This window comes from Puntigrus tetrazona, chromosome 12, assembly GCF_018831695.1.
Source record: "Puntigrus tetrazona isolate hp1 chromosome 12, ASM1883169v1, whole genome shotgun sequence".
Taxonomy (NCBI): Eukaryota; Metazoa; Chordata; class Actinopteri; order Cypriniformes; family Cyprinidae; genus Puntigrus; species Puntigrus tetrazona.
The window spans coordinates 8,154,483-8,179,512 of record NC_056710.1 but is presented as its reverse complement, the minus strand read 5'-3'; the positions used below and the strand labels follow the sequence as shown (position 1 = coordinate 8,179,512).

General features: G+C 37.1%; 1 protein-coding gene across 2 annotated transcripts; it reads left to right on the top strand.

Annotated features, from left to right (window-relative positions):
* Positions 1-405: 405 nt before the first annotated feature.
* On the top strand, positions 406-24,280 carry arhgap17a (Rho GTPase activating protein 17a). 2 transcript variants are annotated; one of them, XM_043253702.1, is made up of 20 exons: positions 406-871; positions 8,863-8,902; positions 12,081-12,185; positions 12,302-12,378; positions 13,352-13,463; positions 13,564-13,640; positions 13,717-13,834; positions 15,082-15,150; positions 15,285-15,366; positions 16,454-16,581; positions 16,860-16,971; positions 17,761-17,842; positions 17,928-18,008; positions 18,481-18,594; positions 18,682-18,773; positions 18,869-19,025; positions 19,377-19,640; positions 20,679-20,806; positions 20,942-21,475; positions 22,905-24,280. In XM_043253702.1, the coding sequence occupies exons 1-20, from the start codon at positions 819-821 to the stop codon at positions 23,018-23,020; spliced, it is 2,541 nt and encodes an 846-aa protein (XP_043109637.1). In that variant the 5' UTR covers positions 406-818; the 3' UTR covers positions 23,021-24,280. The 2 variants fall into 2 exon arrangements, with proteins under 2 accessions (XP_043109637.1, XP_043109638.1); XM_043253703.1 differs by lacking the exon at positions 19,377-19,640.
* The last annotated feature ends 750 nt before the right edge of the window (positions 24,281-25,030 follow it).

Below are 25,030 nucleotides of genomic sequence, written 5' to 3'. Positions count from 1 at the left end.
AAATAGACAATGAAATGAATAGTGTGACGCAAACAAGTAACGTGAGGTGACGGGAATGGAATAAAGGAAGGGACGTGCTAAAATATCTTACAAGAAGTTCTCTATATCAACTAAACATGAATACGCGATCATTTACAATTTGAACATCAAATAAATTACAGTTTTGGTCAAAAACTAAGAGAAACCTTAAGATGTAAAAGTGTGTGGTCATCACGGTAGGTAATATGAGTGGACGCTGAACTCTACGTATTCTCCGTAGGCTGCGTCTCAAACCCTTCGGAGCTGCCTACACAGACAGCATTTCTGTAAATCACAGACGGTTAAAAATGCTGACCGTAAAGTGAGCGCACTAGGTTTCGAGGCAACCCCCGTGTCCACATTAATTGCCATCACGATCAGCCCGGAGCTGCGCTTATCCGAGCTGTGACACACACACACACACACTCACTCACTCACTCAGTACCGACACGGACGCAGTGATCATCCCGCTGCCATGCACTTCCACTCTCTCCCGTAGATGTCACGGGCTGGCATACGTGGAAACACCGCTCACTCCCGCTTATGAGCGCAGTTGCAACACGGAATGACATGAAACGAGCACCGCTATTCACCGGAGCTAACTTTTTCCACACTGCTGTTTTTTTTTCTCCCGATCGGCTAGTTTTCTAGCCGCTCGAGCTAACCGTGCACCGGGGCTGTTTTAATGTAATTATCCACACGACTTCACCATCGTGCTCAAGGATCTTTCGGCTCATGAGGCATCGACGAACGCGCTCTCATCGTCTTAAAAACTGGGTTTTGAGGCCGACGCCACTAAAATGAAGAAACAGTTCAATCGGATGAGACAGCTCGCCAATCAAACAGTTGGCAGGCGAGTACAGATTTAAAGTTTTTCTTCGGTTTTGCCCTCTCACCGATGGGCACGGACAGCTCTGTCATGGTTTGGTATGTTGTTGTTATGTTACGTTGTCAAGGCGGTTGCTGCCTAAAACAAATCTTTTCGATCTAACGCTTAGAATAACATCAATTAGCTAAGGCAACTTTCTCCGTTGCTTTACGTTATACGTTTAGATTACGTAATTGTTTTACTACAAACGCAACTTTTTTCTGCTACTTTTGATTTGACTATTTAGACCGTTGTTACACTGTTGGATTTGTTGCGGCCTCGTTACTCTGTAATATCAAATCTTAAAAGGAAATGGGTTAAGATGAGTTATCTGATAAACTACTGAAGATTAGAGATGTCTGATGATTTGTGAACGAATCTTTCTATTGAATCGGTTCTTCTTTGCAATGAATCGGTCGGATCTGTTCAAAAACTGGTACGGACAATTCTGATTCGACAGATCTGTTAGTTCACGAGTCAGTGCGAGCAACTTACCAGTTAGCGTAACAGCAAGTAGCTAAATGGTAAATGTTTTTGTGTACAAAGGTTATGCAGTTCTTTGACCACAGATTATTTGGGATATATTACGTTTTGGACACGATTAATATAGTGACACACTAATCACTGTTAGTGGGTTCGTTGCGGCGTTTCGTAGTTTCTGATGAACTACTTTGGGCCAGCCGCATAAACATGGCCATTTATGTTAAGACTAATAACTAGTTTGACAAACTAGCACTTGGAGAAAAAAAAAAGACAAATAACCAACTTTTAGCATCTGAAGACATGTCGTGAACAAATTATTGTTTGGAATCTAGTGATTAAAATGAGTTGTTCAGATCCGTTTAAACAAAAAAACGTTTGAATTGTTTGTTAATGAATCGAGTGAATGATTCACTCATGAATCAGTCTGAGCGGTTCTCAAACTCAATTAAAATTATATTCATGTTCTAATAGACTCCACTTAGTCATGACTGACACAAACAGATAATAAAATTACAAAAAAAAAACTTGTATTAGTATTAAATATTGCCAAATTTTAATATACTACATAATGTTGGGAGAGAACATAATATGACTGCTGAATTATTTTTTAAAGTGATTCTAAGAACAGAATCATGATGAATTAATCTGCCTCCCATCACTACCACGCACACAATCCTTCTTCATATGTACATTAAGGACATCTTTGCTCTTTTTGATAAAATAAAGTTCTTGGATGTTATGTGCGCTTATTGTGTTTTCTAATGTTTGTTTCTCCGCCGACGTGTCCTTTGAGCTCATACTTTGTATCCTACATCGAGATGGCATGTGCATTGTCATCACTTCTGACTCCTCTGACTGTTGATAAAGATTCAAACTGCATTCTTCATTCTGCACGAGCTGCTTGAGGGTAAAAGGGCCTGTACATTCTCAGCATACAGGGCACAGGTTTCTCAGGGAGGCGTTAAAGCTATATATATGCTGTTTTTTTTGCTGTCAAACAATATTTTGTTCACTTCAAGCCTTTTTGAGTCTAATACAGACTTTTGTAGCAAGTTTGTATCAGTCATACTAACTTTAATCATACTGAATTTTAAGATTTCTAGCAGAGGATGACTCGGTTAAAGAGATGGTATGAGAGGTGACATGTCTTTCCCTTTAGTGTTCTAACCAATCACAGGGGTGCACCTGCCTATCAGCTATGCCCATTTAACTGGTGGTTAACCTGACCTTTAGCATCCATGTCTGCAGCCTCATTCCCTTTAAGCGTTTGCAATTCGATCAACCTGCAAGAGACATTTGGCTAGCCTGATGACAATGAGAAACGCCGGTAGCTAACAGTTTACTAGTGTTCACACTACACTCCAACTGGGGCAAGGTCATCCCCGTTTAGTTTAAAAGAAAATGACTAAGGTGATTTATAATTTTGTTGCAAAGTTTGGAATACCAGGAACTTTACAGCCCACTCGATCTTTCTAGGCCTCAGAAAATTACTGTCTACATCCACCACCACTAGACAGCCCAGACAGCGTATTTTCACAATACGTGAGGTGTCGCATTATACCTCTAAATAAAGATCTACATAGTAACGAACTTACAAAGCGTCCTGTGGTTTTAAAGTAATTTACTTTCAAATCAGAGTGAATGAGTAATATTCATGACACTGGATGCCTTGGCTCAAGAATTCATTCACATATACCCATGGGCTAACTGAGCTGTTAGTCAAGTATGACGCTTTTTTTTTTTTTTTTTTTTTTTTTTTTTAAGAGTTCGGTCTGTTAATAAATCACATTACTGAACTGTTTATGATCTGACAAGGTCCATCTGACCTGGGCTGTGACCTGTGTTGGTCGTCACTTTTAGCCAGTGTATAATGTATAGAAAAAACTGCAAAGGTAGACAGTTTTGTTTGTTCGTTTTATTATTTTTTATTTATTTTTTAGATGCACTAAATCAGTTTTGCTACAAAAGACGTCTGTGTAATGCGTGCTTTTCAACTTTCTTGGAGGAAAAAAGGATCCAGAAAAATGTATCACTGCATACTTAAATATATTGAAGCAGTTTTAACGTTGATAATAATTTGAATTTTTGTTTTGAGCACTAAATGAGCATATTAGAATGATTTAAAAAAAGATTATGCACCATTGAAGACTGGAGGCTGTAAAAAATTCAGCTTGCCCATCAGAGGGATGGAGAACAATTTAAAATGTAATAAAATAAAAAACAGCCGTTTTAAAATAATAATATTTTTCATAACAATGTATATTTTTTTACTGTATTTTTAAAGGCGTCGTTTGATGCGATTTGAAGTTTTCCTTTGTTGTCTGAGTGTTATAAGCTGTTTGTGCATATATAAAATGCAAAGACTAAAGTCTCAAACCCAAAGGGCGATTCTTTATATAAGTCTCATAAAGCCTATCTAAAACACATTTCTGCATGACTGTGTTGGAAGGTTTACATAACATCACACAAATGTTTACGCAAAGAAAGGAGTCATAACTTTTATTCTCGCTAGTATTGTTGCTGCTGCTGCCATGTCGCGTAGATGTGTTTCCAAATATGGTAATGGGAGTAGCATTTCCATCACTCTTGAGGTGTTCGGCCAATCACAACACACTGGCTAGCTATACCTCGCTTTTCAAAACGATGAGCTTTGTAAAAATAAATGTGTTTCAGAAAGATAGGGCAGACAGGAGCTACAACAATGTACAGCTTGTGGAAAATAATGTTTTTAAACCTCACGCCAAATATTGCAATTGTTCATATAACACCTTAATATATAAGTAAATAAATGAATAACGCTTTAAAAAAAACCCATTTGAATTATAGTGTAAGAAAAATTGACTGCAAGCTTAATTTTCTTTTCTTTTGTTAACATTAATTTTGTAAACACGTTGTCATTTGCTGATTAAAATGAAAACATCAAAGCCATTCGTTGACTGTTGCCCTGTAAACACAAACGTTTTACATGTGGATAAAAGAGATTCAGCTGGAATTCTCATCTCTTCCTGAATTTATTTTACGAACAATAAATCAGTTCAGCGTGATGCAGAAAGCAGACTTGAAGCGGTTGAGGGTCGGACGGACATAAGGGGGGCGCAGGACTCAGCTGGTCCCATGGTTCCTGTGATTGTGAGGAGGCAGTACACCGTGTTCGGCATGCAACCCCTCAAAGGAAATATCTGCTTATTCTTTTTTTAAACAGGAAGTCGTACTGAGGAAGTTTCATTTCTATGAATGAAATCAAAGAATCAGATCCAGCGACGATCTGGGACTTAAAGCCGACGATCTAAACGACACACTTGTGCATGACACCATCCCAAGGCACATTAGTGCCACGTTGCCTCACAATTTATCAGAAGACTAGAACCACCTGTTGGTTTGCTGATGATGCAGATCTATTGTCGTTTCGGGCTTTTCACTGGCCTCGGGTGCTGTGTTTGTTTCAGCAAAGAGGAAAAGCAAGATTGTAGTAATTAAAGTAAAAGCATGGCTGTTTTAATAGACCGTTACAGAGCTCAGCAGTAAGTGCAAAGGTTTCTACGGCTGCTATCTGCTTTTAATCAAATACTGTTGATTTATCAGTGCGTAACAATGAACAATATGCTTCAGGTCGTAGACTTGACACTCTACTGAATATAATGTGCAGATAAGGATATTCTAAGATAAATGGGAAGTGTAATTTAGTTGCTGCTGTCAGTTAATAAAACAAAAAAAAGATATCCGTGTTGTAAGAACAGGCCTGAAAAGTGTTTTTACTGTATTTTTGATCAATTGCTAGGCTGACAGTTTTTGGAGAAAGCTCTGGAAACAGTTTATTTTCAGATCTTCTTTACATGTGACACAGAGAGCTCGATTCAGACATACTTTCAAGATGTTTGGAGTTCAATCTGGATTGGTTTCAGTCTTGTAGGCCCTTTTTTTGTCCTCCTGTGTTAATTGAAAGCAGCTGTTCTCTACTGTCACGAGGTTACAACCGTGGAGTCTTGGCAGGAGGAGGAACTGGGGCTGAGATTTGTGGGTAACATGGCAGACTAAAGGAAGACGTACAGAATCAGACTCTCGAGCTTCGGCAGATAATTTTTCAGTTATTCAGACCCTGTAGTCTGCTTTAACCATATTAGTCAAGCTCTATTAGAGGCTAATGGTGATCGTGGCTGTTTGATTGCTCCTCAATAATTACAATGATAATAATTGTTTTATTGCTTTTTTGATAACAAAAAGAAAACGCAAGGTTGTAAAATTACCATAATTAACTGTCGGGTCAGATGTGGTGACAGATGTGTCTGTAAATGGATAAAAGATAAAGGCATTCTTATGCATCTGGAGCCTTATGGTTGAAATACAATACATGAAATTAATAATAATGAAAAAGAGATTAGCTTTGGAGAACGAGCATTCATTACTATGGCCTAATCATTAAAAATTACAAACAATTCCCATTTGAAAAATGTTATTTTAAATGTTGCATTTATTAAAATATATTGAAACGGTGCATGATGGTTTCCAAACAATATTAAGCATGCAAAGTGCTTTTAAATTAAAAAAAAAATATGTGAAATGTTTCAATAATTCAGCTTATTAGAGAGATTCCTAAAAGATAATTTGACAACTTTAACTATATTAAAATGAAAAACTGTTATTTTAAATTGTAATAATGTCACAACATTACATTTAGCTGTATTTTTGAGTAAATAAATGCAGTTTTGATGAGCATAAGAGACCTCTTTAAAAAAACAGCAACACCACAAAAATGCTTAAATGTTGTTACTTATAGTATTTAATTGTATTTTACTGCATTATTTTTACATTTTGACTGACTTCTAAGATACTTGCAAAATAAGGTCTAATTGCTGTCTACCTCTTTTTGTGAGTGTACACTGAACAGTGAAACTAATACCCCAGGTTATGACGGGCGAGCTTACACTATTGTATAACTTGAGACATTCTCCATGCTTTCAAATGTTACGGTTGCCACAACAAAAGCTGCAGACACAGAGACACGCATGCAGGAAGCACTTCAACAGTGTTTTATTGCCACAGACTGCTGTATGCTAGTTTCTACGTTGATGTGAATTCGCAGGATCATAAATCTACCCAGATCATAAATATCCACCCGTTCTCCCTGCACTTATCGGTATATTTGATTGAACAAAGCGAAACCCTTACAGACCTTTACGGTAGCAAACGCTTGGGAGACAAACACTGACGAATCGATAAAAGGTCATTAACGAAGACAATTTTTAGGTGAGGTCACACAACCTGTCTGTGAGTCATTTTTCTGAAACAGTAGTGTGATAGATGTTGTGTGTGTGTGTGTGTGTGTGTGTAAGCTGTGTGAACTGAGCCGGTGTTGTCCTTTCACATTCTCTGTCTCAGATAGACAGGACATAATCTGTGCCATGGTCAAAGCCCTCTATTAGTTTACTATTAATAGGGCCTTAACTATTTGTTCACAAGGCTGACAGTGGACTGCTAAAATTCCCTGGGAAAGTAAATGCCTGTGACTCCCGTTTCAAACAGCTGGTTTCATTAGACGGACTGTCAGCTGTTGGCTACTCCTACATTTGGTCATTACGAGAGTCTGCAGTGTAATTTATGAACGTTATTTTATTCTATAGGCTGCACGGTTAATCTGAATAAAACTGAAACGGCTACATGACTATTACAATCACAACGATACTTAAAGTGTAGAGTTTTTACCCGCAAGCAGTAGCACCATTCACAAATTTTTCCGTCCTGTGCCACATTGTTTAATTAGCAAATGCATTGGCGCCCGTTTGTACACTCATGGGCATGCTGGTCTAAAAAAAGAGGTTCCGGCACAATGGCTCTTTGCTATTTTGAGGTACAGAAAATAGATCGCGCCATAGACTAACTCCAACCTATTCTAAAGTCAGTGGCACAATATTAAATTTTTTTTTAAAGGGCACTTTAATAGAAAATGCACCTCTGGGCAGGTCTACAATGCGCATTCACTTTGGTCATAACACACAGAGACGCACGACAGAACGCAGACATGCCGAATATTAAAAACGAAAGGATTACAGTGTAAAAGTATATTATTGTGTAGGCTGCATAAATATGTAAAATTGACATAATGGATAGTCAATGCTTGTATCAGAATTTGCCTACCTATTTGCTCGCGTCTGGAGACGTGTTCAGTCTGTGTGCCTTTAAAATTTCGCCGTTTAAATGGAGACTCTGCTATGGCGCAAGTGCATCTCGCTCTTTAAGTGAGTGGGAGAAGAGACACTGATTGCACATTGTTACTCACTTAGAGAATAGGGAATTTTGCTATACTAGCAAAAGTGGATTCGGAAATGCTCTAAGTATATCTGCGCCGTGCGCTTTAGACCATGCGCTTAGATTTGTTAAAATAGGGCCCCATGTGTAAACAGGACCTTTTCAAAAATACGGTAAATTCATTTTGGGCTGCATTTCCTAAAAACGTTGTAAGCTTTAAGTACATCGTAGACTCTTTGAAACCACTGTCTGTAGGATTAACTTACGATGCTTTTGGAATAAGGTCACCCTGGTTTTTGCCAGTACGAGTTGTCGTAACATTACCAGTAAAATACCGGTAATGTGCTCTGTGTGAATTCAAAATTAGATTACTGGCATTAGCACTTATGAGTTCGGAATGCGCCGAAGTAAGATGTCTACCCTGTGCCGATTTATGATAGATTTACTTTGCGTTGTTCATGGAAATCAAAATATTCTGAAGTCATCCAATGATGTCTGTATGATGCACAAATGCGACCGTAAAAATCTATAAAAACACTGACCATGTTTACAAACACAGCTCTGGGAGGCGCAGCCATTAAAAGGTAATTTCTGGTGAATGACATTAGGGAATTTACCAGTATTTTTAAACGCTTTACTGTTAAAAAGACTAAATGTCATTGACTGTGTGAACAGTAATTTAACGTGAATTTACTGGTGTTAGCAGGATACAGTAGTGTCTCAAAGCGGTTTGATTCATGTTAACTGATGCACCACACAGACACAACTCAGCATCTGCTTGGTTTGCATTTGAGAATCAACATGTTTCCACCAAGTATGTACTCAGAAGTGCTTCTAAATCAGCTGCTGTCGACAAAAGGGAAACTTTGAAAGTTCCCTGTGGTTTTCCACCCGAATAAAATCTTGATTTAATGTTTAAAAATTCATAAATGAATATAGACAGTGTTGTAAGTTTTGCAGTAAAATGTAATTTTATTATTTTATCTATATATATGTATATGTATATATGTATATGTGTATATATGTATATGTGTATGTGTATATATGTATATGTTTTAATGCAGAATGTTACAAAGTGAATATTTTAAATTTTAGTATTACAGTAATATTTTTATTTTTATTGGTTATTTGATCTACTATCAGAGTTTTTATCAGAAAAATTTATTGGTTTGTTATTAAATTTGTTGCTTTGAGCAGTTGAAACGAATATGCCTTTTTCTTTTCTAATGATCTGTTTTCTTCTTTTGCAGAGCGGAGAAAACAGAGGTCCTTAGCGATGACCTGTTACAGGTGACTGCTTTTTATTTCCATCTCTGTCTGCAGTGAAGCCGTTCTGTTCTTTGGCAGTAATCCATGGTACATTACATTGAATGGTGGGAAACTAGTGAGTCATTGGGTAGAGAAAGGTGAAGTCATTGATGTCAAGCAAATACATTCCATTCAATTTATTTTCGTCGCATTAGGAAGAATGTTCTCTTCTTAAAAATGAGCAAGCGCATTGCGTCAAGGCACTTTTGCTCTCCTTATGTTAAACGGTCCCCTGTGAAATTGTCAAACAGTTTGGTTGTCATGGAAATAGTGGCAAAACGACTTCCTAGAAATGCAGGGACTTGACTCCATGAAATAGAGAGTTGTTATCTGAACTTCCACCAATATTGTGTTCGTGACAGCTTGTTTATTCCTCTTAGCCGACTGCGTCTAAAATTATCTCTATGAGATGTTTGGACGCATCAAGCGAGAATTATGCTGACATTCCCCCGTGGCCCTCAGAGCGGCTTGGTTTTTATTCTGGGATCCGTATGGTGGTCAGGGATGATCACAGCGGTATCCCACCACTCTCAGCTGTCTGGACACCCGTGTTACCTCAGGGCTGTTATGCTCGTGCCGCTCACAGATGCGATCGGTGGACACTTAACATTCTTGATCATCTAAATAGCGGCACCCTCCCATTTTGAGTCGAATCCCATTTTCCTTAATAGCTTGTCCGGACAGGACGTTCCTGCGGCTTCCATTTTGCCAGCGACTGTTTAGTATAATAGCGGTGTTTCCCCAATATCTGAACATAGCATAATACGTTCCATTACAAAAAAAAAAAAAAAAACTATAGCTCATTGTTTCTGCATGTTTAGTCTGTCGTTGGCCCGCCAGTTTTTAGTCTGTGATGGCAACAGGCAAACATTTAAAGACCTTTCGCACCAGATAATCCAAACAACTTCCCTCGAACAGGATCTCCCTCGGCAGAAAAGCTCCGACAATAACAGTCAGTGATTCCCCTTGTTCCCGTGCCAGGTGGCGGGCCTCTGTGCGTTCTCATGCCGGAGACGCCTGAGCGGAATGCACGCTTGACCCAGCTGCATTGGGACGGCTGTGAGGGAATGTTATGACGTAAGAGAGGGAGAGAAGTGCGAGGAGGTGGTTATCTCCTCTCCCAGCCTGTGGAATTCCTGATCTGGAACATGAGTCAATTTTTTTCGGATCTCTTTTCTCCTCCTCAATGTTTGTTCAGTCATACCGCTCTCACAGTTCTGAAGTGACATTCTTTTCGTGGTTGTTTTTAGGGCTGACATGTGTTCGAGCAGGCCCTCCCTGCTCGCCTCAAAAAGCCGACTCGTCTGTCATGATGGTAGTCTTTTAAAGTCAGTGGATCTCTGTTCTGACAAAACAATAGATAATATCGTCCTATATTTTTCTAAGCATGTTAGCTGTTTAAATAAGAGGCCTAAATAATAAATGAGAAAGTAAATGCCAGGTCCTCTAGATTTACACCATTATTAATGTTTTATCAGATTATAAATATTAGAACAGTGCCAAATACATTCTGCTGCAGACATATTTATTTAGTTTATCATTTTGTACACTTGTATCCAGGGCTGGATTATCCTATGGGCATTATGGGCACAGGCCCGGGGGCCCAAACAATTCTGGAGTTTCTATTTAGGCAAATAGCGCAACTTGTTGGCAAAAGCTATTTATGCTATGCATGTTTTGACACAATCCATCATCACTCCAGTTCAAATCTACCCTCTGTCAAACTCATATTACGTATCAGATCGGATATGCGTTTATTTTTAATAAAAAAATGCGTTGTGCATTTATTAAATAATATTTATCAAAACAGCATGTACTATTAAATTTATTGCAAAGAAATTGCAAGGTTTTTTTTACATAGTTTAAAAAGAACCTATTGTTATTTTGCACTTGGTGTAAACAGCATCCATTTGTATTTACAACGTCGGCCTCCTTAGGTCCTTGGTTAGCTTGCTCATCATCATCATCAACTACTTCTTCATCCTCATTCTTCTCATGGCTCCATTTGAAGAACATTTTAAATAGATGTCACATGCCTTAATAAAAATGCCTCCCTCTTTGGTAGAAAAAAAAGCATCTATTGCTTAGAAAAATACTCTTTTCACTAGTGTAAATAACATCTATAGCAAATAGCTGCTGCCAAATTATTATTAGCATTATTATTATTTGAAATTTGAGATAATGACACTATGCATGATCAGCAAAAAACATGCTTTTAATCTAAACAGAATGATATAATTGGTCAAGTGGGGAAATATAAAATATATAAAAATATATATATATATATATATATATATATATATATATATATATATATATATATATATATATATATATATATATATATATATATATATATATATATATATATATATATATATATGTATATGTGTGTGTGTGTGTGTATATATATATATATATATATATATATATATATATATATATATATATATATATATATATATATATATATATATAGTTCTGTCAAATGATTAATGGTGCGATAATAACATCCAAATTAAAGGTTTTAATTTACATAATAGGTATATATTAAATCAATTTATATATATACTATATATTCATATTCTTATTTTATTTTTTATGAATATATAATATTTTCAAAATATATACTGTGTGTATTTATTTATTTCTTTATTTTATTTTTTTAAACATATCAGAATGAAGTGGAAAAATGGAGCCTGCATCTGTACTGTCTATTTATGACATCCAAGTGCTGAACTCATGCATTTAAATCTTAGGCATCCCAATAGGATAGATGAATCATACTTGTCTTCTTCATGTAAAGCAACATATCTTTTTCATGCCTCCCCGGGGAGTGGTGTCATTAAATCATGTCTGACCTCACCCCACCTTCAAGACTATGAAAAGTATTCTGTTCATTTTCTAACAGGAACACCTGCTAATTGACACAACCACTCAGGCGATGGTGTCTATTCTAAATCTAAGGTGGAATGCTGGATTTATGAAATCTGTTTCATATCAAAGAAGCATCCCATGCCACATTACATAACATGCCTCAGGCATTTTTTTTACAGGCTGTTTTCTTTCAACACGATGCATATAGGCTTTGCATTGAGTGGTAGCCACAGCTCGATATGGGTTGTGGGTTGTTATTGATGTTTTGTTTTACTCTGCACAGATTGAGCGGCGTATGGAGTTGGTGCGAGTCGTTTCTCACAACACGCACAAAAGAATGGTGGCGTGTGTGCAGGGGCAGATAGGCACTGAAGCTGAGAAGAGACATGTAAGGGCATAACAGTGCTTATGACTGCACAAAATGTCAGTCATCGCTACATATTTTGTCTGCTTGCATTTTTTTTGCATGTAATATTGAACAATCTTGCCGGTTTTCTGGCACAGAAAAAGCTTCCGCTGACAGCGCTGTCACAGGCCATGCAGGATGGCGGAAACCAGTTGGGGGAGGAGTCTCTGATTGGGTAATTGGATAGCATTAACATTTAAATAGATTTGAATCAATTTCCACTTAAATGTGGTTCATTATTGTTTACATTAGTAATGGATTACTTCATTGTATTGTTTTAAAAGTGACGATGGCGCATTAAAGCACAGTGTATAAAACCATAAAAATATTTTCTTCAGTATTTCATTTTAAGGTTCAATTGCCTCTATTAATAAACCATAAGCTATGACTATTGCCTTAATAAACTCTTAATATGCTGCTTATCAACAGCTATTAAGTTAGTTGTTAAGTTTAGGTATCGGGTAGAATTATAAATATAGTCATGCTGAACGTGTGCTTTATAAATGCTAATAAAAAAAACAATATGTTAATAATATGCAGGCTAAAAAGCAACTATAGTGGGAATTAGTCTCAATGCTAAAGTGTTACTGAAATTAAGATTTTTATTGAGTTAAGATTAAATAAATTGGTCAAAGATAACAACAAAGCCTTTTTTTATGTTACAAGATTTTATTATATGTTTCTATTATATATAAATGTATCACGATTTACATAAAAAATATTAATAAGCATTAGTAAGACTATATAATAAATAATATAGCATTAAATAAGCATATTGACTTCTAAAGGACAAAATCGCCTTTAAAGTTGTCCAAATGAAGTCCTTAGCAATGCATATTACTAATCAAAAGTTAGGTTTTGGAATATTTCTGATTGAAAATTCACAAAATATCTTCATGGAATATGATCTTAACTAAATATCCTGTCATTTTAAGCCATACAATGTATTTTTGGCTATTGCTACAAAATAATATACCTGTGCTACTTAAGAAAAATTTGCTTTGCCGTCACAGGAATAAATTATATTTTATTTTCGAAACATTTACAAAATGTACTACTTGTTAAATTTTCACAATTCAGTTGTCTTGGTGAGCATAACATGCCCCAAAGTTTTGAACAGCAGCTTATATTCCGTATCGTCTATGTAGGAAAATGATGGAGATGTGCGGAGATGCCGAGAACAGACTGGCCTCTGAACTAATGCAGCATGAAATGAACATTGAAAAGGAAATCCTAGACCCCCTCAATCAGCTAGCGGAGGTGCAGACAAACATAAAAGAATATGCATGCTCATTTCCCTAATTTAACATTTAGATCACATTTGCTACATTTTCATTACGTAATGTTATTGTTTTTTCAGGTGGACATTCCTAACATCCTGAAACAGAGGCGGCAGTTAGCCAAGCTGGTGCTGGACTATGACTCTGCCCGAGCAAGGTGAGGTTTCCGTCGTGTGTCAGGTTTCATCATAGCACGCTCTACCTAGTTTATAACCAAAACGCTCTCTTCACAGGTGGTTGCAGGCGACCAAGTCCATAATCTCAGGAACAAACACGCAAGCACTGACAGCCAAAGCAGATTCGCTTAAAGAAGAAGTCGATGAAGCTATGAACAAAATGGAGCTGTGTAAGGTACTGATGATGTGCAACATGCCTGAACGTGCCTTATGAATTGCTTAGTTGTGGATTTTACATATTGTAGCGCTGTGTAAGAAGAATCGTATCATACACCTCATCGGCTTGGTTGATGATCGGTTAGATGATATAACGTTTGCTTAGTTTTCTTAATTGATTTGCTGAGGTAGGATAAGTGGGTGCTAGTCATAGGATTACTGCTAGAATGTTCTGCCAAGAACACTGAAAGTCAATATATAATGTTTATAAAGGGTGTGCAGACTTTCAGATTTATAAAAGTAATGTACAATAACATAAGTCAGCAAAAAATAAATAAATAAATATATATATATATATATATATATATATATATATATATATATATATATATATATATATATATATATATATATATATATATATATATATTTATTTATTTATTTATTTATTTTTTTTTTTTTTTTTTTTTTTTTAAGAAATTGTTTAATACATTTTAAACTAGGGGGGACGTTGAATGCTTGAATCTGATTGGCTGTCGAACATTCTAAGGTGGGGAATTATTTACAGGGAGCCTTTAAAATGTTATTTTAAAATTTCTGAAGTCTGTTTATTTTTAGTTTTTCTTAACTAGTTGCTTATTAGCATGCATATTACTAGAATATTAGCCATTTATTAGTACTTATTCTAAATTATTATCTTATCGTATAGTCATAGTTAATAATGAATAAGTGTTCCGTATTCTAAAGTGTTACCCAAAATGTGATATTTCTTCTTCAGTCTCAGTTGAAACTAGACATCAGTCTGCTTAATTCGGTGTTCATCTATCCCGAGGCAGAACCATGGAGCTGCTAGTCAGCCATATGGTGACTGATTTATGATGCTGCGGTTGTTATAACTGCAAAAATCCGATGTGTAATCAGTGTCGTAATTACAGCAAATTTTTTCTTTCTGACTGAATAGTCATTTTTGGTAAATGGAGACGTGAAGTAAGGTCTCGAACCTGCATCACCACTTCAGCAATTAAGGCTCAGCGTGTGTGTTAGTGTTCAGCATGGGTTTGATTGCCAGGGAATACATTACTGATAAAATGTATAGCAATGAGTATAAGTCAGTTTGGATAAAAGCATCTGCCGAATGCATAATGCAATGTATCAAGAGCATGCGGCTAACCGCTGTGCTTGTTTCCTGTAATATCCGATTTCTCTCTCTATACAGCCAGAACAAAACCAATAGTTTCAATCATCTTTTTTTTCCCCCCCTTCCAGGATCAACTTTCAGCAGACATGTACAATTTCTTCTCAAAGGAGGCAGACTATGCCCGCTACTATGTAATGGTAAGAATCTATCAATCTGTTATCTATTTGTTCAATAACTCAGTTGCTGTGTTTGTTTTTGTTCTTTTTTTATGTTTGGCCATTGTTCATATAGCTGTGTGTCTCTCCTTCCTCAATGTCTGCTCTGTTCTCAGTTATTAGAGGCACAAGCAGATTATCACCGAAAATCTCTCACCTTGCTCGAGAGCGTCCTGCCAACCATTCAAGCTCAACAAGGTGACGGCACAGTTTCTGATTGCAGTGCATTTTAAAACGACATATTTTCAGGATCAATGTCTAGTTGACTAATAGGTCTTAAAGGGATAGTTCATTCAAAACTAAAGTAGGCAATTTGATGAATCTCGATTAACTGCATCAAAAATAAACTCTGAAATGTAAAAATAGTAATACACACACACACACACACACACACACACACACACACACACACACATAAATATACACAGTACACAGTTATGTAAACACACACTTTTATTTTGGATACGATTAATTGATTTGACAGTATTACTCGAAACAGAATGTTTTTCAGAAAGTTTCTTTAGTTGAAAAATGTTACAACTGCGTTTGTCCATACAATGAAATGCAGAGTTTAAAATCAACATCAATATATTTTTATTGCATGGAGAAAAAAAATGAAACAACCCACTGATAAATATATTCTTGCTTTACTGATAAAACAGCCATAGAGCTGTAGAATGACATGAAAGTAGGTAAATAATGACACAATTGTTTGGGTCAGCTGTGCCTTTCAGTAATCCTTGTATAATTATGCTTTTAGGGACTTTTAAGTTAAACTACTGCCAGTACAACTATACAAAATGTAAAAAAACAAACCACACAATGCTGGTTGTAAATTGATTACTGCACCATCGTGACCATCCCTAGTGACTTACACAAATTGATCAAATGAAAATGAAGTGAATTTAGCCTGGTAGTATGTCAGTGATTTTCTGCGCAGTCCTTGGAGGCTCCTAATTGTTTTCATTTTCATTTGTGTCTGGAAATCTGGCGCTTGAGTGCTATAAATTGTTGCAATGTTTTCCTGTGAGCACACGTGAGGCAAACAGACTCTGTGTCCCAGCGTGCGGTCCATGAGTAATATTTCTCAGATCTCACCCACCTGGTTCATCTGCCTTTTCCAGAAACAGTAAAATGGAAACAGACAGCTTGAAGGGGGGCCTGACGGCCTTAACAGTAGTCTCGATGAATCACAGATGAATGCTCCTTCTGTAGTTTCTTTCTTTTAAAAGTGTGACGCTAGTAAACATTTTTTTAAATAAAGGTATTTCCGTTTTACTGATAGATTCGTGGACTGAGAAGCCAGCGTTTGGGACTGCTCTGGACGAGCACCTGAAGCGCAGTAGCAGAGAGATCGCTCTGCCCATAGAGGCCTGCGTCATGATGCTGCTGGAGACTGGAATGAAAGAGGAGGTACGGCGAGACCACTACTGCGTTTGAACAGTACATCAAATATCGGATTGTTGATCTGCCACGGTAATCTTTTCCAACTCGTTCAAGACAGATCGGCAAATGTTTTCAGTTATCAAACCACAATACAAGTATTGTTCAAATTTTAACAGTGACCACATTGTGCCGACACATCTCTAAAACTGCTGCTGCGGCTATCCAACTAAACAAAACATTTAAAAATGATGAATTTAAGTCTTGGCTTTCACCCTAAACCCGTCTTTAAATTCATCGTTCTCCAGGGTCTTTTCAGAATAGCCGCAGGAGCCTCGAAGCTGAAGAAGCTGAAGGCAGCTCTGGATTGCTCCACCTCGCAGCTGGAGGAGTTTTACTCCGACCCGCATGCCGTCGCTGGTAAGTCCTGTTTTGTTGTGTGTGTATAAGTTTTGTCATTCACACTTAACAGGGCTGGACAATATATCGCACAATATATTCATGCGCATCTCGTCAATAAAGCCGGTTCTTTGATCAGCCATTTCACCACCTGTTTTCAAATGGAGCGGCAGTTAATACACAGAGCCGTAGATCACTGACAAGCTACGCAATATCGAGATCAGTTTCTCAAGTTATTAATTTGCGATACTGAACACGATATTAGGCTGTCAGGAAAGCTCTGTGTATTAAAGGAATAGTTCACCCAAAAAGGAAAATTGCAGCATATTTAACTCACCCCAAGCCATCTTAGGGCGTATATGACTTTTAGTTTTTTTCTTCTTTGCTGACTTCTGACTCGACATATGACAAGTCATAGGTCAGCCAAAAAGCTGGAACTTGGAGCTTTTGCAGAAAAAAAAAAAAACGGAAGTCAGTTATTTACGTTTTAATATGAAAACTAGTAATATTTTTGTTACAAAAACCCATTGTTCTACTTCAGAGGAAATGTGATAGCCCCAAAGGCTTATAGGTCAGTTTTATGACAGATATATACGATTTATGGCGCTTCAAAATAATGAATAATAAGAGCCAGGATGCATTTTTAAAAAACTAGACTGTGTTTGTCTATAAAAAAGAAAGTCATATTCACCTAGGTGATAGATTTTTATCGCTAATCAAAGAACCGACTTTATTGAAGAGATATGCATGAATATATTGTGCAATATATTGGTCGGCCCTAATTTAAAACCACCTTCTCCTTGATTTAAGGGGCATTAAAGTCGTATCTCAGAGAGTTGCCTGAACCTTTAATGTCTTACCAGTTGTATGATGAGTGGATACAGGCATCCAAGTAAGCCATCTTGTCGTACTTTACATAAAAGTTTAGAGAAATCTTCTAGTGTTGGTTTTAATTACTGAGCTTTTATTTTGTGAAGTGTCCCTGATCCAGACAAACGATTACAAGCTTTGTGGGTTACCTGCGATCAGTTACCAAAAAACAACAAGGCAAACTTCAGGTGGGTTTCAACTGCATTTTAATGTGAGGTGTAATCAGTTTGTGCAAAGCTCTTGGGCTCCATGTGGGAAATGGTACAAATTGTTAACTTATGCGTGTATGCAGAGAGGTTTCAGATTTCTTGAAATTTTTTTGTTAATCATCTGTGAAGACCTATGAGATAGAGCATTTAAATGTAATTTGTGCTGATAAAAATGCATAAAATAATAAATAATAGTAAATAAACTCATAAAAGTATAATAAAAAAAAAACGGACTATATCTTGAATGTTAGCATGTTATTTATGCGGTTTATTTTTATTGTTTTAAGCATAAACCCCACCTAATGCAATTTTTCTTATTTTAATTTGTAGCAAAAAACACTTATTGTCTGATATCAGTAGATTACTGGAAAAACTTGACTACAGTAAAATTCAGTTTAAGATGTTTAAAAAAATATTGTTTCTGAATGGCTGACTTTGTTCTGTTTTGCAGATACCTTATTAAGTTCCTTGCAAAGCTTGCACAGGAAAGTGATGTTAACAAGATGACCCCCAGCAACATTGCCATTGTCCTTGGTCCCAATCTACTGTGGGCCAAAACCGAAGGGTCTGAATATTTTTGTCAATTTACAGCAAACACATTAACACATATTTAATTGTGCCTTTTTTTAAACTCTCTTCTCTTTACCTATAGGAGCCTAGCAGAAATGGCTGCTGCAACCTCCGTGCATGTGGTTACTATAATTGAACCCATCATTCAGCATGCAGATTGGTTTTTCCCTGAGGGTAGGGGCCATAAAGCTTTAAATATATTGTATCTACCAATAAAAAAGTATTGCTGTCAGTTTAAAGATGAACCTGTTTCTTGTTATTCCTTTTAGATGTGGATTTTAATGTATCCGGCATGTTTTCAATGCCTGCGCCCCTGCCAAACAACGTTAACCACCTGACGACGCCAGATTATGACTCGGGCACCATAGAGAGGAAGAGACCTGGCAGCATGGTGGGCCCAGATGGTGAATTACCCCGGAGAGACAGGTAAAACCTTAAAATCTCAATTAATGGTTTGATTCCCAGAATCAATCACACTAGTTACTTCCTCTTGCTTCATAAAAATCAGCAATTAAGTTGATTCAGAATGCTATTTAATTGATCAATGCACTTTTTAATCGAGCAATTAAAATAGCAGATCAGATTATGCTCACCATTAACCACTCGGGTGTTGTCCGTTCTACTGATAAATCTCTTGCTTTTCCCTCTTAACCCTGCAATGTGTGTGGTGTAAGTGGGATTTCGACCAGTGCAGATTACCCTCTTGGTTTCTGTAGTGTCGCTCTCCTGGGAACTTATTAGCACTAGTGGTGTCTCTGCTGTCTCCTCTTTCTGTAGCTCTGCTAATAAATTAATGGACTACAATCCTCGTAGAGGCAATACTGTACCTAGAAAGCAGCACGCTTCGCCTGCCTTCCAGCCCCCGCTGCCCCCGGTGGAGGCTGCAGGTAGTGCAGGGGGTCAGCCTGTGGCTGAACTCCTGCTCCAGCAGCCTGCGCAGGTGGGCCTGGGCTTAGAGAGCTGCCAGCCCGGGCTGGCGCTGGGGATGGCCGCCCTGGCAGCGGCACAGCAGCTTCTAGCTCAGCATACTGAGGAGATCAGGTAAGACTCCTGCATGTTCCAGTGCAATGCATGAATGAATCGGCCCTGCATGCACATGGAATAGCTGTGGAGAGACAAAACGGACAAAACTCCCTTTTTTCCAGTGGTCGACATTGTTATGATCTATAACAACCCAAAAATGAAATAAGTGTTATTAATATGGCTTTTTACAGATGGCAAGTAGCTATGAGTGAGAAATGTATTTTATGAGTGAAAGGGAGTTTCACAAGATAAGGAGAGTAGTATTTTACTGCTCGTGCTCCTCCTCCATTTTAAACAAAACTGCTTTCATTGGGTTGCATTGAAAGGTAAAATGTGCAAAATTAGCTTATCATAGTGCCCTCAAATTTGAACTTACATTTAAAAAAAATCTTTGATAGAAAATTAGGGTTTATTATTATTATTATTATTATATAATAATAATAATAATTATCATTATTATTATTATTATTTTATTTATTTATTATTTATTAGTTATTTATTATAATGTTGACTCTAATTTGTATAATCTTTAGCTAAGCCAAGGCTGTGGTAATACAAAGTGGAGAAGCTTTGATCCTTTTTTTAACCTTCAAATCTCCATATGGATATATACCTGAAGTCAAAAAGGTTGAGAACCACTGCTTTAGGTGTAAATATGATTTTTCTACCTGCTGCCTCATTGAAAAGCTTTTTGCACATTTTTTTCTGAAATGCAAACCTATTTTTCATAATTGTTTATGTTGAGGGGGAAAAAATATAAACACAAATTTAATTATAAATTTAATTTAATATAATTTAATTATATTATATAAATATAAATTTATTCACCCTTGAGTAGTTCCAAACTTTTCCAAAAAATATTTTTCTGCCAAACACAAAATAAGATATTTAGAAAAAAGTTTGTAACCAGGCTGTTTTGGGTCACCATTGACTACTTGAGGGTGAATAAATGATGAAAGTTTTCTTTTCGGGTGAACTATTCCTTTTAATTTATATTTGTGGAATTTGCATTTTATAGAAAGTCAGATAAATTTTACCGATTTATATTTTTTACAGTTCAAAGACCCGAGACCCTGCATCCACTCCTCCAGCTCAGAGAAATGGCACTGGAGGGTCAGGACAGCTGAGTGTGGGGACCCCTGTGGCTGGATCTACAGGACCCAGTCCTCACATGGCACGCAGAGGTCAGTAACCTTACCTCAGAAGGCAAATAAACTGTGCTGTGTAATGCAACAATGGCCACGTCCTTTGTAGACAGGGTGTTTGTATGAGAACAGCTTAGAACACCAGCTTGTTTTAAACCCTGTTTTAATTTATAGGCACCAAGAAGCCGGCCCCAGCTCCTCCTAAACCGGCCAACCCTCCACCAGGCCAACCAGCCAATCAGTCAGTACAGCAAGCCTCATCAGGCACGCCCCAGTCCCTCAGCCCCTCCCCTAGGCCGCTTTCTAGTCACTCTCCGACCAATCTGAGCCCCACACAACCGCAGGCTCAAACCAACACGACCCCTCGTCGCCACTCCAGCAACCAGCCTCCCATTCAGGCGCCCAATCACCCGCCCCCGCAGCCTCCCACTCAGGCCACTCCCCCTCCCCAACCCAGCACTCCAGCTGACCCCGGAGAAGACCCCTCCCCTCCCAGCACTCCCACTCCACCCAGCACCCCTCCGCCCACGGCAGTGTTTCACGACAGTCCCAGTCCCACCGCTCCCCCGGTGTTCCAGTCAGGATCGCTTCCTCGCCCAAGGCCTGTGCCTAAACCACGCAACAGACCCACTGTTCCCCCTCCGCCCCAGCCTCCAGCCACAGGAAGTGACAGCAATGGAATTTGCAGTGCTGCTTTTAAAACAATGGGTGAAGCTCTTTTATTTCCGTCACTCTAAGCTTCTGTTTAACTGCCTGATTGTTTGTGTTTCTGTGAGTTGCGTAAGGTTTCAGGGTGTCTGTGTCTGAAAGCTGAATAGAATTTTGATGTAGCTATTTATGAAATAGTAGTTTAAAAAAGTGCATACATTTATAATAAAATACTACACAGAGATGCACAAAGAATGATCGCATTTAACTCACTAACATTTTAGAATTGCTCTTCCTTGCTCTGAATACTGTGGCCATGACAGAATTTTGGTAGGTCATGATAATAATTTTTATGATATTTAGCCTTTTTCTTTTTACTTTTGACATCTACACTGTCAATCGCCACCTGAAGGATTTAACCGAAAATAGCACCTCAGATTGCTGCTGTAACTTATTTAGCATTTGACATAAAAATAATAAATTAATAATAATTCTGCCAGTTATGTTTGAGAGGGATATGTTGCAGACGTCCTTGACGTGCAGCATTTTAGTGAAAGCACTGTTTGTCAAGAAATGACAGTTTTTGAAAATGAAGACGGTATGATTATTACTACTGTAATTTTTTTTTTTTGTTGTTCTGGAAAATAAAATTTGTATTATTGTTATAAATATTAAATACTATACAATTTTATTTTTACAGCAAGGTAGTGTTATTACTAGTAATACTGGTTCTAGTAATAGTTTATTGGTTTCATTAATTGTTATAATTTAATAATAAAATATTTATTATTATTATTATATTATTATTATTATTATTATTATTATTATTATTATTGTAGGCATGGAATATGTTAAACCAAAAAAACAGTTAAAATAAAACTATATAATATGTATGGTTGCGTTTTTCCCTTATGTACATATTCTAAAATCATAATTTTAAAGCTAATGCATGAATATTTCTATTTTACAAAAAAGGCAGAAAAAATAGTAAAGCAATTTATTTATTCAAATGTCCAATTAGTTAAACAAATTTAAACACTATATATGCGTAACAATTTTATTAGAGCACCTGTGAGAAATATTTTCAGAATCTGTCAAAATCTTGAACAATAAATAGTCTTTATTCACACCAACATAATATTTTGTATGACCTCCTTTGGACTTGATAGTAGCTTACATTTTTGCATTCTTCCACATTCTCTGTTGTTATTGACTATAATTGGGCATCTACATTTAAAATAATAATAATAAAAATAATAATAAAGTGCTTTGCTATTTTTTTCAGAATTTCTTGGTACTCAGTAAATTCAAATATTCATGGATAAAAACATATACAATATACTTTATCATTAGAATCACTACTGCGACAAAAGAGCTTGCACATACTGGTGGGCTAACACTTACAGAAACATAAGCACAAAATTTTTGCTTAGATTATTATGAATCCATTACTGCACCTGGTCTGACTCCCTAACATTGTGTCTCACAGATTCGGGGGTGACATTTAAACCACTGGCTCGAGCTCTCGTTCCTGATATCGCCGTTGAGAAGCATGTTACCCAACTCAAGGACACAGACCTTGACACAGAGAGCACCGTCCTGTAAAAATGGCCTTGACCTCCCCCAGAAACCCTTTCCCTTAACCAAAGGTTTGCTCAAGGGCTGCTCTCCTCTCACCATTACCAAAGTGTTTATCATCTTGGCTGTATTTCTGTAATACCCTATGCTTAAGACAATCAACAATCCCAGTGGCACCAGGGAAACAGACGCCCCGAGATACTGAACGTTTATTTAAACATGCCTTTCGTTGTGATGGCAGCAAAAAAAAAAAAATCCTGTATTGCATGAGGAACTGGCTCTATACGGTGATGGGGTGAATTTGGTGAATGAGGTACTTGGAGGTGAGTCTTAAGTGGCCTTAGCTAAACAAAGCAATTGCTCAATTTAAAAAGGTGGAAAACTGTGGCTTTCTGCTTAGCTTGTGACTGCAGGTCTCCAGTCAGCTAAAACAGCACATTCCTTTTTTTTTTTTTTTTTTATTTGCAAGCCTTACTTTTCCAGGTTGGAAACTACATGTAATACATTGGTATAAATATCATGCAAATGTCAAATGATTAGTTTTCTGCCATTGACAGCTGATGATTTCATAATTTTGGGGCATTAAAATGACTGGACCTAGTACACACTACTTAGCTATGTTTAAAAGTAATCCTGATTGGTTCATATGTGAAAGAGGCCATTTGTTATTGGACATTTCTAAGAAACAAAGTGTTCAGCTGTCATTTATGTTATAGAAAAGGTCAAAATATGTGCTTTAGTGATATTCTGGTATGGAAACTTTATATTATGGCTTTGTTTGTATGTTTACCAGGCCTTGACGAGGATAGCTTTGTATTTCCCTTCTTTTACCCCTGATATGGTACCAAAGTGGGGAAAAAAGTGCCACGAGGATGTTAGTCTTACTGTATAATAGCTAAGAGCAGACATAATTGCTTACTTTTTCCCCTCCTTGTTTCATTTTCATAAACTCTCGTTCGAAAGCGAACCATTTTGAATATGATTTCTGATCGAATCTGGCGTGAGGGGAAAATGTAGTCGATCTTGCTCGCCCGTTAGCTTTTCTTTATACATTTTCCTTGCCTTTACCATGCTGCCTTACCTAAGTACACTTACAAGAGCTATTTTACCGAGGTTTGAAAAGTGAACTGACTTCACACTTATGAAACAAAGAGTTGACGGTGTATTTGAAGTTCAGAGGCTTCGCGTCTAGAGGACTACATCTTTGTGGAATTTGGAAAAAGACAAAAAAACTGCTTTGTATTACTGCTTCAAAGTGAAATAAAAAAAAAAAAAGTGAAACGAGAACGTGTTTCAGCAGTCCTTTGTGTAGTTGTTGACTTCTCAGATTTCTTTAGTTTTGGAAATGTATTCACCAGTAGTTTTGGTTGTGTAGCGAGTGCAAAAACAACACTAAAAATGTTAACAGTGACCACCTACGCTATCAATGAACACCGCTAATGCCTCTAATTAGAGTCCATTTATGTTTACACACAAATGGACGCATATGTGGAGAGAATTAACAATGAAATGAAAATGACTCCAGCTGAACTAACGCCTCACTCTAGCTGCGTTCGCCATCATTCATCTGACTAAATTGCTGTGTTCGTATTCATTTTTAACAAGCGACTCTAATGTTTTTGCACACTGAGTGTAAGCTGTCATTGTGTGAAATTACATTTAACAGAATTTTGCATCTTCTGTACTCGTATACTGCCTGAAGGGACCCACTGACTGTTCATTATTTTGTAAGTAGGCCTGTTATATGTGAAGAAAGAAACAATAGTAAAAAAAAAACAAGCTGTACAGCTTTGGGGATGAAATGAGGACACTGTAGTCTATGTAGTGAGTAATCACAATCGGCCAACCAGAATTGAGTTTCACAGACTTGAATTTTCTGCTATTTCTGATCTGATCTGATCTTTTTGAGCTCCTTGGTGTAAAGGACTGAAATAAACCAGATCTTATTCTAAAATGTATAATTGATAGATGAAATGAGAATCTAGCCTTATGCGGTTCTGGGTTTTTTGTCTCTGTAAATTTGTGTTTATGTATAAT

What these genes read in the sequence shown, in the direction of transcription:
- arhgap17a (XM_043253702.1), top strand. Translation starts at nt 819, where the DNA reads ATGAAGAAACAGTTCAATCGGATGAGACAGCTCGCCAATCAAACAGTT. An exon ending in CAGCATACTGAGGAGATCAG is followed by an intron (nt 19,641 to 20,678) that starts GTAAGACTCCTG and finishes TATTTTTTACAG; the next exon opens with TTCAAAGACCCGAGACCCTG. An exon ending in TCCTCACATGGCACGCAGAG is followed by an intron (nt 20,807 to 20,941) that starts GTCAGTAACCTT and finishes TTTAATTTATAG; the next exon opens with GCACCAAGAAGCCGGCCCCA.